At 40.3% G+C, this 10659-nt stretch overlaps 1 protein-coding gene across 1 annotated transcript in view; it reads left to right on the forward strand.

Annotated features, from left to right (window-relative positions):
- LOC124545174 (NADH-ubiquinone oxidoreductase 49 kDa subunit-like) overlaps nt 1-10420 on the forward strand; it is a 41511-nt gene extending 31091 nt beyond the window's left edge. The window contains exons 9-10 of the mRNA XM_047124013.1: nt 8802-8942; nt 10107-10420. Coding sequence (XP_046979969.1) covers nt 8802-8942; nt 10107-10144 — 179 coding nt within the window. The 3' untranslated portion in view covers nt 10145-10420. The remainder of the gene's footprint in view (nt 1-8801; nt 8943-10106) is intronic.
- The last annotated feature ends 239 nt before the right edge of the window (nt 10421-10659 follow it).

A 10659-nucleotide genomic window follows, 5' to 3' on the forward strand; every position in this document is an offset into this window, starting at 1 on the left:
TAGTTTCAGATCAGTGCGCACTCTGCTGCAGAGTGAAAAATTGATTCTAAACAACAGAGCTTGTTTAAACCCTCATAAAAACATACAAAATCTTTAACCTTGAATATAAAGTTACTGTGATGGTAATCTGTGATAAAAATGTATTTACTTATTTCTTTTGGTTTAGTCAAAGTTACAACTTACACATTTTGCTTTGAACAAATTGTTATGGATGTGTGCTAGCTACAGGTCTTTCTTTTCCCATCGTTCTGAATAAACACATATGTTTAACTCCCTTAGGTGGTGAATTAGAAGTATTTCAATGTTATCTGTGTTAGTACAACAAACAACTAATACTGAGTGTTAACTATTGAAATTTGTTGTTTGTGCGTAATTACCCATTGTGGTGCTAGTGTTTGGTGGGTTATTGATGGAGTGGGCTATGGAAGGCATGGAGAGGGACTGGGGGTGGGTGGCTAGTGGCTCAGTGAGAGGTGGTTGGTTTACTGGCTAGGAAGGAAGGATACAGATGACTTGGGTTGTGAAGCAGACTTGGTGGTCTAATTTGTTCTTGACACTAAATTGGCAGTGCACTGTCAGTCTAGTTGGCACCATATAGGGACTTAATTGTGTGTGTGTGTGTGTGTGTGTGTGTGTGTGTGTGATCTCCTATAATCATGAAGAACTTTCCTATAATAATTATATGAGAATTTGAGTTGGATGGAAGTGTGCTTGGATAGCTGAAGTGGTTAAAGCAACTGCTGGCGATAAGCAGCAAATCTAGGTCCTAATCCCAGTCCGGCACAAATTTTCACTTAACTGCATGGATTTACTTCAGTGCCTTATTGCAGCCGATATCAGAATGTCTTGTGTTGTGTATACATGGCTGCAGATCATGAATGGTGTCTGTTATTTTGGTCATGTCGGAAAGAACAGACAACACAAATATAAATTCAGATATTTTATTAAATAGACAAATTGAGTTTAGATCGTTCCCTGACCATCTTTTCTCTGTTTTTTTGTAATATTTTTTTCACGTTCAAAGTTCCTAAGTTATTTTAAATCTTTATAAACTTATACTTCACTTGCACTTCATTTGCTAATGAATAATAAATGCTTTTAAATGTAATCCACATTAATTTTATTATGTTTCATCCAAATATTTATGAGATTAAGTAACCAAGGTGACTCACTACCTTAATCACAGCAACATTGTTCAAAGCAACATATAGCTTTGCATTCTGCTGCATCAGCTACTAACAAATTGCTGTCATTAATGTAACAATCGCTGTCAGGAAAAAAGCTGACTCATTGAGTCCCTCCAGAGCAATGTATATCTTCGTTACAGCTGTCAAAACATCATTAGATGTCACCATGGCAGTTAAGTAAAAATATCTGCCTAAATTTTCATACCCAGTACACTTGTCATATTGGTGTCAGCCATGAGAATTCCGTGGCTGCTGCTGTAGTAGCAATATTTTTGCTACAGCCACGACTATAATTGAAACTGTGAATAATAGTGCACACTCGTTTATCTTTGTTACTGGTACTGTTGTTTTCGTGTGACTTTAAGATTTGCCTTTTAGCTCTGAAAAACTAACAGTGATTTTGTTGCAAAAATTTAGCGAACAAAATATTGTTCATATACTTTCATTCAGTTTCAAACACAGTGCTGTCTGTGATACACTGAGGTGACAGTCTTGGGATAATGATATGCACACGTAAAAGTGCTGGTACTATCGCATACACGAGTATAGGAGGATAATGCATTGGCATAGCTGTCGTTCATACTCAGGTGATTCATGTTTCCAATGTGATTATGGCTGCCCAACAGGAATGGTAGTTGTAGCTAGACACAGGGGACATTCCATTTTAGAAATTAAGGAATTCAGTACGCAGAGATCGACAGTGTCAAGAGTGTGCCAAGAACACCGGATTTCATGCATTATCTCTCACCATGGACAACGCAGTGGCCTGCGTTTTATTTATTTATTTATTTATTTATTTTTACTGAGAACAGCGGTGTTTGTGTAGAGTTGTCAGTGCTATCAGACAAGCAACACTGCATGAAATAACCACAGAAATCACTGTGGGATGTAAGACAAATGTATTTGTTTGGACATGTGGTGAAATTGGTGTCAATGGACTAGAGCAGCAGACGGCCAACTTATGGCTTAGCTAACAGCATGACAATGCCTGCCGCGCATCTCCTGGGCTCGTGACCACATTGGTTGGACCCTAGACAACTGGAAAACCTTGGCCTGGTCAGATGGGTCCTTTCAGTTGATAAGAGCTGATGGTAGCGTGCAGCCCCCACGAAGCGATGGACCCAAGTTGTCAGTAAGGCACTGTGCAAGCTGGTAATGGCTCCATAATGGTGTGGACTGGGTTCTCTGGTTCAGCTGAACTGATCATTGACTGGAAATGGTAATGTTCGGCTACATGGAGACCATTTGCAGCCATTTGTGGATTCCATTTTCCCAAACAGTGATGGAATTTTTATGGATGACTCTGTGTTAGATTCCACCGAGCCACAATTGCTCGTGATTGGTTTGAAGAACATTCTGGACAGATCAAGCAAATGATTTGGCCAGCCACATTGCCCTACATAAATCCCATCGAACATTTATCGGACACAATCGAGAAGTCAGTTTGTGCACAAAATCCTCTGCCAGTAACACTTTCACACTTATGGACAGCTATAGAAGCAGCATTGCTCGTATTTCTGCAGGGGACTTCCAACAACTTGTTGAGTCCATGCCACATCGAGTTGCTGTGGTATGCCGGGCAAAAGGATGACCAACACGATATTAGGAGGTATCACATGACTTTTGTCAGATCAGTATATAAGCCTTGACTTTCTGCTAAGGCTTCGGTTGTTGGATGCACTTCTGATGTTAAGAGATTTCTGTGTTGCTTCCAAATAGCATGCTGTTGATGCAATGGTAAATGCATTCATAAAGTGTATATTTATTTTACACTTCTGGCAGGTCGATAGACACACAAAGATACACACAAAATTCAAGCTTTCGCAACCAACGGTTGCTTCATCAGGAAAAAGGGAAGGAGAGGGAAAGACGAAAGGATGTGGGTTTTAAGGGAGAGGGTAAGGAGTCATTCCAATCCTGGGAGCGGAAAGACTTACCTTAGGGGGAAAAAAGGACAGGTATACACTCGCACACACACCCATATCCATCCGCACATACACGGACCCAAGCAGACATTTGTAAAGGCAAAGAGTTTGGGCAGAGATGTCAGTCGAGGCGGAAGTACAGAGGCAAAGATGTTGTTGAAAGACACAATTTGTTCCTCTTCTAATAATGTCACAATTTGTTCCGTTTGCATAAGCTGGGGGAAGTGTGTTATATTCAACAGTTGACCCTATGCTGTAGGATAGTTACAGTAAGACAATCCTCCTCCTGGGTATATGAATGGTCTGTAGCTCAAGAGCTATGCAGAACGCTTGACCCTACCTTTCTGCCGCCAATAGGATTTCAGGTTTGAGTCCCAGAAAAATCCTGTTTTTATGTGCAGCATTTTGGGGCAAGTGGTAGTGCGTGCTGCCACATTATACCATTTGCATGCATATGTTGCTTTTTGGATCAATAACATTGTAACCACTTTCACTGTTTTCCCTTTCTGCTACATTTCATATAAATTCATCCTACTTTCTTCTTAAAAGGACCAAAGTGTTATGATCATCTTTGTGTGATGTTAAAATTAATAGAGTTAGTATAGTTAACCTCAACTTGGGTGGGGGATTACCTCCATAGTCTCAGATGTTATGGAATGCGTCATATATTAAAATGCAGGATGAAATTCAAAGTTATAAAAAATTCCTGGTCCAAAATACGGGCTGCCAGAGATTGCAACTTGAGGAAATGCGATTTTTGGCAAAAAAGTTAAAATGCTCTCTCTGTAGCATGGTTACGTGTGTTTGTTTTATTTAACAGATAATACTTTTCTACATCTACATCTACATTTATACTCCGCAAGCCACCCAACGGTGTGTGGCGGAGGGCACTTTACGTGCCACTGTCATTACCTCCCTTTCCTGTTCCAGTCGCGTATGGTTCGCGGGAAGAACGACTGTCTGAAAGCCTCCGTGCGCGCTCTAATCTCTCTAATTTTACATTCGTGATCTCCTCGGGAGGTATAAGTAGGGGGAAGCAATATATTCGATACCTCATCCAGAAACGCAACCTCTCGAAACCTGGCGAGCAAGCTACACCGCGATGCAGAGCGCCTCTCTTGCAGAGTCTGCCACTTGAGTTTATTAAACATCTCCGTAACGCTATCACGGTTACCAAATAACCCTGTGACGAAACGCGCCGCTCTTCTTTGGATCTTCTCTATCTCCTCCGTCAGACCGATCTGGTACGGATCCCACACTGATGAGCAATACTCAAGTATAGGTCGAACGAGAGTTTTGTAAGTCACCTCCTTTGTTGATGGACTACATTTTCTAAGCACTCTCCCAATGAATCTCAACCTGGTACCCGCCTTACCAACGGTTAATTTTGTATGATCATTCCACTTCAAATCGTTCCGCACGCATACTCCCAGATATTTTACAGAAGTAACTGCTACCAGTGTTTGTTCCGCTATCATATAATCATACAATAAAGGATCCTTCTTTCTATGTATTCGCAATACATTACATTTGTCTATGTTAAGGGTCAGTTGCCACTCCCTGCACCAAGTGCCTATCCGCTGCAGATCTTCCTGCATTTCGCTACAATTTTCTAATGCTGCAACTTCTCTGTATACTACAGCATCATCCGCGAAAAGCCGCATGGAACTTCCGACACTATCTACTAGGTCATTTATATATATTGTGAAAAGCAATGGTCCCATAACACTTTCCTGTGGCACGCCAGAGGTTACTTTAACGTCTGTAGACGTCTCTCCATTGATAACAACATGCTGTGTTCTGTTTGCTAAAAACTCTTCAATCCAGCCACACAGCTGGTTTGATATTCCGTAGGCTCTTACTTTGTTTATCAGGCGACAGTGCGGAACTGTATCGAACGCCTTCCGCAAGTCAAGAAAAATAGCATCTACCTGGGAGCCTGTATTTAATATTTTCTGGGTCTCATGAACAAATAAAGCGAGTTGGGTCTCACACGATCGCTGTTTCCGGAATCCATGTTGATTCCTACATAGTAGATTCTGGGTTTCCAGAAATGACATGATACGCGAGCAAAAAACATGTTCTAAAATTCTACAAGAGATCGACGTCAGAGATATAGGTCTATAGTTTTGCGCATCTGCTCGACGACCCTTCTTGAAGACTGGGACTATCTGTGCTCTTTTCCAATCATTTGGAACCCTCCGTTCCTCTAGAGACTTGCGGTACACGGCTGTTAGAAGGGGGGCAAGTTCTTTCGCATACTCTGTGTAGAATCGAATTGGTATCCCGTCAGGTCCAGTGGACTTTCCTCTATTGAGTGAGTGATTCCAGTTGCTTTTCTATTCCTTGGACACTTATTTCGATGTCAGCCATTTTTTCGTTTGTGCGAGGATTTAGAGAAGGAACTGCAGTGCGGTCTTCCTCTGTGAAACAGCTTTGGAAAAAGGTGTTTAGTATTTCAGCTTTACGCGTGTCATCCTCTGTTTCAATGCCATCATCATCCCGTAGTGTCTGGATATGCTGTTTCGAGCCACTTACTGATTTAACATAAGACCAGAACTTCCTAGGATTTTCTGTCAAGTCGGTACATAGAATTTTACTTTTGAATTCAATGAACGCTTCACGCATAGCCCTCCTTACGCTAACTTTGACATCGTTTAGCTTCTGTTTGTCTGAGAGGTTTTGGCTGCGTTTAAACTTGGAGTGGAGCTCTCTTTGCTTTCGCAGTAGTTTCCTAACTTTGTTGTTGTACCACGGTGGGTTTTTCCCGTCCCTCACAGTTTTACTCGGCACGTACCTGTCTAACACGCATTTTACGATTGCCTTGAACTTTTTCCATAAACACTCAACATTGTCAGTGTCGGAACAGAAATTTTCGTTTTGATCTGTTAGGTAGTCTGAAATCTGCCTTCTATTACTCTTGCTAAACAGGTAAACCTTCCTCCCTTTTTTTATATTCCTATTAACTTCCATATTCAGGGATGCTGCAACGGCCTTAGGATCACTGATTCCCTGTTCTGCACTTACAGAGTCGAAGAGTTCGGGTCTGTTTGTTATCAGTAGGTCCAAGATGTTATCTCCGCGAGTCGGTTCTCTGTTTAATTGCTCGAGATAATTTTCGGATAGTGCACTCAGTATAATGTCACTCGATGCTCTGTCCCTACCACCCGTCCTAAACATCTGAGTGTCCCAGTCTATATCTGGTAAATTGAAATCTCCACCTAAGACTATAACATGCTGAGAAAATTTATGTGAAATGTATTCCAAATTTTCCCTCAGTTGTTCTGCCACTAATGCTGCTGAGTTGGGAGGTCGGTAAAAGGAGCCAATCATTAACCTAGTTCGGTTGTTTAGTGTAACCTCCACCCATAATAATTCACAGGAACTATCCACTTCTACTTCACTACAGGATAAACTACTACTAACAGCGACGAACACTCCACCATCGGTTGCATGCAATCTATCCTTCCTAAACACCGTCTGTACCTTTGTAAAAATTTCGGCAGAATTTATCTCTGGCTTAAGCCAGCTTTCTGTACCTATAACGATTTCAGCTTCGGTGCTTTCTATCAGCGCTTGAAGTTCCGGTACTTTACCAACGCAGCTTCGACAGTTGACAATTACAATACCGATTGCTGCTTGGTCCCCGCATGTCCTGACTTTGCCCCGCACCCGTTGAGGCTGTTGACCTTTCTGTACTTGTACAAGGCCATCTAACCTAAAAAACCGCCCAGCCCACGCCACACAACCCCTGCTACCCGTGTAGCCGCTTGTTGCGTGTAGTGGACTCCTGACCTATCCAGCGGAACCCGAAACCCCACCACCCTATGGCGCAATTTCTGATGGAAATTGTACCCACAGCTTGGAAATGTGCATTTTGCATCAAGTCAGTCATTCACAGCTGCAGAAAATTGGTTAAATAACAGCAGCGTATTTTTGCATACTCAAGATAATACACTTTTCTGCGAAAACTAAATAAAAACATACCAGGTGACATTCATTTATAGCAATCTTTAATTTATTAGTACCTTTAATTCAGAAATTATAAACTGATAAAACTTAACCAATGTCAATAACAGTGTGAATGGTTTAAAATGCTTCACATAGCCCTGGCTACAATATTTCTAGTTAAGAGAACTTTACCAGTTTGTTTCTGCTTGCCTTAAATCATCGAGCGTTTGTCAAATACAGGGCTATTCAAAGAGAAGGAACAGATTTCAAACATTTATTGCACCAAACTACAAAAGATAGAAACACAATTCCAACGTTTCTGGAAAGAGAAAAGTTTAAATTTTAAACCATTCGATGTGAGCACCATGTGTTTCGCAACAGGTATCAAAATGGTGGCTCATTTCCTGCCACACAGCTTCAACACTGCGATGTTGCAGACTTTCAAGAATGTCTGGCATAGGGGGGATAAGAACACGGTCTTTCACGTAACCCCACAGATAATTCACAAAGTGTGAGATCTGGAGACTGGGAGACCACAGACAATGAAGTTCATCTTCTGTTCCTCTTCCAATCCAACGTCTGTGGATGGTATCATTCAGGTAACATCGGATGTGCTTAGAGAATTTCTCCAAGCATGTCTGCCATTACTTGAAAGACACCATTCCGGGACACTGGATTAGAAGAGGAGGAGCAGAAGATGAACTTCATTGCCAGTGACTTCCCGGGTCTCCAGACCTCACACCTTGTGACTTATCTGTGGGATTATGTAAAAGACTGATTTTTTTTAAAAAATCCCTCCTATGCCTGACACACTTGAAAGACTGCAATATAGCATTCTTGAAGCTGAGAGTGTGACAACGAGAGATCAGCTGCTTCATGTGTGGCAGGAAATGAGCCACCATTTTGATATCTATCATGTAACACATGGTGCTCACATTGAATGCATAAAAATTTGAACTTTCTTTCCAAGTATGTTGGTAGCCCACTAATCAAGTAAAAGACGATACTGTTAGTAGTAGTGGAGACATGAGGCCAGTGAGAGGGCTCCAGCCATTTCAAAAAACTCACTATACGTGTCTTAATGAGAAACTATAGTAGATTGTAAAATAAATATTTATTATACTTATTACATTTTTCCCAACATTTTCGTATACTTTTTATCTAATATGAGAGAAGGAGACAGCATACATAATTACATTTTTGTTAGTTACCTTGAATGGTTTACCCTCCCAGATTATTTGATTCTGCTCAAAAGTATAGTCTGGTTGTGTTAGTGTATTAAAAGTTTAATTGTGTATTGAAAGTTTCTCTGCATTACTTCAAAATAAATAAGCTGTATTTCTTGGTTACCTGATTTGAAGGTAATGAGTGTTTTTGACAGGAAACAGCATGTGCAAAAAAGAAATGAAGATTAGGATTTAACATCCCGTCCATGTGAGACCATTAGCAATGGAGCATATCTTGAGATTGGGTAAGAAATCGGGCATTTCCTTTCATGAGGAACCAACCATTCATTTGCCCAAGTGATTTAATGAAAACAAGGAAAACCCAAATCATAATGGCTGCTTGAGAATTTGTATCCCACCTCTTCTCGCTTGCCATTCTGAAATTTGGACTACTGTGCTACCTCACTTGATCAACACACAACTTCTCATATTCTCAGGAATGAAGCTGACACCTTTTTGTACCCATTAATAGTTCCATAACATAGTCTCATTATACATATTGTAATTTTCAGGTGAGTTTGGTATCTACCTTGTTTCTGATGGCAGTTCTAAGCCATATCGTTGCAAGATTAAAGCCCCAGGATTTGCCCATCTTGCAGCTATTGATAAAATTGGGAAGAGACATATGTTAGCTGACATCGTAGCCATTATAGGTGAGTAAACTGTCCATTTTTGTGTTTTTTAAAGGATATGATATTTATCAGCTTTGTAACTTACCACAGTTCAACAACATCATTTTAATGATGCAATAATACATACATCACTTTCCTGAAGGTAGGAATGATTTCCTGGTTGTTGACATTTTGCCTATTGGCTTCTGTCTCACCTTCTTCAGCCAACTTTGTTTGAGATGATTTTTCTGATGTTTTGCCAGCATAGGTGGCTGGCATTGTCAAAGATTTACCAAACATTTTTGACTGCACTGGAATCGAGCAGACTGGCAGACAGGAGTTGAACCTGCAGCCACAGACTATTTGTACCTTATTCTTGTTGAAGGTGTTGCCATGTTTGTAGATTTCTATGGCTTCCCCGAACAATCAGGTGTGGTAGCTCTTCTCCCTAGCAATAACTTCCATGTTGGCGAATTTTATTATGTGACCAGTCTTACCCTGAAATGCCATGGTAGATCTTGCCACCTGTCCCAGGTAGCAGTGCTGTTTATGATGTTGGTGTTGGGTTGTCCAGCCATTCCCATATAGGGTGACAGACAGAATTGGCCATATATTGCACAAACATGCTGTGAAGACTATTTACAAACCAATCAAGAGTATTAATGGATTCTCATGGTGCAGCAAACAACTGTTGGAGGTAGCAAGGAGAGAACCACAGCATTAATCACCAGGGTAAAGTTCTCAGATTTTGATATGACCAGTACATAAAATTTCTGGTTGTGGGCTCAAATTGAGTCCTCCACCAGCAATGGAGGGTAAAGCTTCGAAAATGCTTTTCTCTTGTGCTTCCAAAATGTCAGAAAAATCATCAGACGAATGTTGGCTGCAGAACCCAGTACAGGAGCCAACAGCCAATGTTGACAAATGGCCACAAAAGCCTCAACAATTCTGTTAGTTGTTGTTGTCGTTTTAATTCTTATGACATTTTATGGTAAAACAAATATACTGTTTGTTAGCAATGGTTTGATTTCTATTCATATCTGCAATACAGACCTATAATGGTGGTCCCCTTTGTAATGTGCTTCAGAAACAAAGACCAAATTTGAGCCATGATGTAGTTCCTTTGAGATGAAAATTGAAACATATACACACTTTTTTCATAATTTTTAGTCTTTTGTAAGTAATTTTTGTCTTGGTCATTTGCAGGTACCCTTGATGTAGTATTTGGTGAAATTGACCGGTAAACAAAATCTGATTGAATGAACAAATTAGAAAACATCATGTGAACTGCAAGTGACTGACAAGGACCTGTACATACTGTTGGATAAGTTTGTCATAGATCTGGTGTTAACTCTTCTGTAAGCTCAGTATAATTTTGCCACATGTTAGTGGTTTGTGATCTTTCACTTGCCTTTCACGTAAGAAGATATACACTAAATTAAATAAAGATTACTTTCTTGACTCGACAATGCATTGTGTAAATAGTTCTTAGGAGTAAAAATAAAATTTATTTATCATGACCTCTAAGAGAACATTATTAAATAATTCCATGTTTTGATGCTTTGTGGGGATTACCAGTTGATACTTGTGCCAGAAGCTAAATCCTATTAAATCATTGGTAATGACATAGCTTGCTTGACACATTTGTTGCACAGGTAGAGTATGAGATTGATATACAACATCTTTTCTTATAAAACTGAAAAATCTAGGCAAATACTGACATAAGAGACAATTTTGGATGTGGGTGTGCTTACTACAT

This window comes from Schistocerca americana, chromosome 8 (assembly GCF_021461395.2).
Source record: "Schistocerca americana isolate TAMUIC-IGC-003095 chromosome 8, iqSchAmer2.1, whole genome shotgun sequence".
In the NCBI taxonomy this organism is placed as follows: domain Eukaryota; kingdom Metazoa; phylum Arthropoda; class Insecta; order Orthoptera; family Acrididae; genus Schistocerca; species Schistocerca americana.